Raw genomic sequence first — 3,106 nt, forward strand, 5'->3', positions numbered from 1 at the left:
TAAAAGGTGAATAAATGGTGCAGAGCACCCAAAACACCAACTGACACAGACACAACCTCTCGACCTCTGTAACCATACAGAAGCGGAAAGTCTGTGGTTTCTAGTTTTTCTGTTTGAAAAGCTGTGGGGAGGTGGCAGTATGGCATGTTGATATGCACAAAGAGAAGCATTTGTTGCACTATTTAATTTCAGGATACACTTTCACCCCAGATTTGAATACATAGGTGTAAAAAAAAATATCATATGAAGTTATTCCCTACTTGAGTATTCCTTTTTTCTTGAGATACATTTTTACTCTCACTCAAGTAATTATTTTGATGAGTACTTTTACTTCTACTTGAGTTACTATTTTTATAAATTAACAATACTTTTACTTGAGTACAGCTCTTGCTGACTCTACCCACTTGTGGTCGTTGGCTGAAAGCTTTTCAGTGTCACTTCTTTTAGCCACTCGGTTAGGTGTAAGTCCTCAGAAAGAAAGCAGCCTTTGATAAACAACAATATTCGCAGCTGTAAAAGGGAATGTAGGAAAACGGAGCGCAGATGGAAAAAGTCCGGTGTCCAAGTACACAACAATATTTTAAAAGACTTATTTTTACACTATAACAACGTGGTTAAGGATGCAAGAACACTATTTTTCAGAACGTATTTCTGCTCATCAACATAACTCTAGATTTTAGACTGTTGAACAGCTCGTAAATCCAGCCCCTCACTGTACCCCAGTTGAAAGTTGATTGTGAAAATGTTTTATCTTATTTTACGGGTAAAGTGGAGTCAATTAGAGCCCTAACGCCACTTACTGTGATGTCCTTCACACAAAACAAGATGGGATGGAACTGGTTCAAACTATCACCTTGTCTGAACTTTTAGAAACAGTGTCTTCCAGGAAGTTTTTACTGAAAGTAATTAAATCTGTCAGGCCTGAACCCTACAGGCTATAAAGATACAGATACAGAGATACAGAGACGGACACTTAAGGGTCAATTACACATCAATATTGTCAGGATGCTGCTCTGTCTTCGCTTTGTGTTTCCTTGTTCCCGACATGTGCTTTCCCCTGTTTGTTTATTTTGTCATGTGCTTTTTGTGATTGTTTTGTCAGGCCATGTGTTTTCTGTCTTTGTCCTGAAACTCCGCCCCCACCTCTGCCACTTCCTGTTTTTTCCCCTCACCTGTTCCCAATCACCCTGTTTGTTTGCCTGATTTGTTTCACCTGTGTCTTGTTGTCTAGTTCCCCCTGTGGTATTTAAGTTCAGTCGGTCTTGTGTTATGAAGCCAAAGAGAACAACAAGGTCAGAGAAAGGGTAACAAGGTCAGAGAAAGGGTAACAAGGTCAGAGAAAGGGTAACAAGGTCAGAGAAAGGGTAACAAGGTCAGAGAAAGGGTAAGTATGAAAGCCTGCCTCAATATCTGCAAGCACAATAGATGAAGAACACTAGATGAAGAACAATGTAATTTAAAAAAATGTAGTTAGTTAAGAGGAAGAGTAGTTAAGAGGTAGAATTTAGAAGTACTAACCGAGTAAGAATTAGCCTGCTGTATTAGACCTGTCTACATACATTTTTAAAATCTTTGTTTTAAGGAAATGTTGGCTAAATATACCATTTCTCTTCAGTTCTCTTTTGAAAGATGCAGACGCTTTTCATCGTAAGCATCTTATTCACAGCCTGTGCACAGCCTGTGCACAACAGTTGTGCTGTTCTTAGTGGTAAGGAAAATAAATGAATTTTAAGTTCTTGTATAACCAAATGTTAAACTACATTCATTATATCAAGCTTAACATATACCTTAAAATATTCCTCAGAATACATCACTATAACCAACACCTGATCAGATCACTATTTTCCACTGCTATCTGAACAGATCTATCGGGTAAAATGTTCACCTTTCCAGTGGAGTCCAATACTGCTCGTGTCAGACTCCTACCATCTCGAGTAAACTTTACCTCTGTAACGGTCTGCCTCAGGTTGGTGTTGGTCTATATGCATGGTTGACTTTTGTCTTTCGTTGTCGAACATCACATGTAATGGCTGAGAATTGGATTCATTGTCTTTATTTATTTTGTGTCCCCTTGATATGTTCCTTTATGGACACTTGCATGTGCTTGCAAGCAATCGTTTCTCTGTTTTTCAGGTTTCATACCATAGAACCTATATTTATCATCTTAGCTTCCCCTCATATTAGCATGTATCCAACAGTACTCCACAAAATACTTACATGATCAACAGCATGCCTTTTTTCCTTTGCAGGTTCCGTACCGACCTTGATCGAGAATACACTCTCTTTTCGATGGCATCCCGTAGCAATACCGATGACTTCTGCATCTTCAAAAAAGCAAACAAAGGTCGTTTGGAAGTGTGCACACGTGGCAAGTGTATTGATTTTGAGGGCCTACCAGATGAGCTAAACACCTGGTACTCGAGCTGCGCCACCTGGGATTCCAACTCCGGATCGACTCAGGTCTGGATCAATGGAAATCCAAGCACCACGGTCGTTGGATTCCAAGGTCCTCTGGATGGTGCCCCTTTCATATTAGTGGGACAAGAACAAAACAATGTGGGTGGAGGGTTTGATGCCGCACAGTCATTTGTAGGGATGATCACTGATGTCCATATGTGGGACTATGTCCTCTCTGCTTGTGAGATCCAACGGTTTGCTAGCCACCTGAATTTCACCCCTGGAGATGTCATCAACTGGAGGGCGCTTGATTTCACCATCACTGGGGATGTTGTAGTTGAGGACAGTCAGTTAAGTCGCTGTTCTCATAGTGAATGATGATGACTTGATGCACATTCAAAAATCAGCATAACTATACAAAGTAAAAATAGATATGCTATCATTAATCACCTTGTGAATTTTCATGGTTATGGAATCTTTTAGCAATAAAAAAAATCTCAGCACTTTGTATGTCAACTTTCTTCCCTTTGTCCTGGAATGTTTTAGTTCTGCTGTGTGAATAGGCAGTAGAGTTCAATGACAACTTATAATGAGTTGAACTGTAATCACAGGGTTCAAGGTGGGGCATTCTACTGAGGAAGAGCTGGATGAAAAACCACTCTCACTTGCCAAGATCATGCTTTCTGAACACTGAATCAAAACAAAAAGA

General features: G+C 39.8%; 1 protein-coding gene across 2 annotated transcripts; it reads left to right on the forward strand.

Moving 5' to 3' along the window:
- Positions 1-1,288: 1,288 nt before the first annotated feature.
- LOC105913396 (C-reactive protein-like) lies at positions 1,289-2,900 on the forward strand. 2 transcript variants are annotated; one of them, XM_031563075.1, is made up of 4 exons: positions 1,289-1,304; positions 1,616-1,708; positions 1,864-1,966; positions 2,250-2,900. In XM_031563075.1, exons 2-4 carry the CDS (start codon positions 1,630-1,632, stop codon positions 2,773-2,775), a joined length of 708 nt encoding a protein of 235 aa, XP_031418935.1. In that variant the 5' UTR covers positions 1,289-1,304; positions 1,616-1,629; the 3' UTR covers positions 2,776-2,900. The 2 variants fall into 2 exon arrangements, with proteins under 2 accessions (XP_031418935.1, XP_012697906.2); XM_012842452.2 differs by lacking the exon at positions 1,289-1,304 and adding an exon at positions 1,366-1,384.
- Positions 2,901-3,106: the final 206 nt, after the last annotated feature.

Source organism: Clupea harengus, chromosome 3, assembly GCF_900700415.2.
Source record: "Clupea harengus chromosome 3, Ch_v2.0.2, whole genome shotgun sequence".
Taxonomy (NCBI): domain Eukaryota; kingdom Metazoa; phylum Chordata; class Actinopteri; order Clupeiformes; family Clupeidae; genus Clupea; species Clupea harengus.

What these genes read in the sequence shown, in the direction of transcription:
- LOC105913396 (XM_031563075.1), top strand. Translation starts at nt 1,630, where the DNA reads ATGCAGACGCTTTTCATCGTAAGCATCTTATTCACAGCCTGTGCACAG. An exon ending in CAGTTGTGCTGTTCTTAGTG is followed by an intron (nt 1,709 to 1,863) that starts GTAAGGAAAATA and finishes CTATCTGAACAG; the next exon opens with ATCTATCGGGTAAAATGTTC. An exon ending in TCTGTAACGGTCTGCCTCAG is followed by an intron (nt 1,967 to 2,249) that starts GTTGGTGTTGGT and finishes TTTCCTTTGCAG; the next exon opens with GTTCCGTACCGACCTTGATC.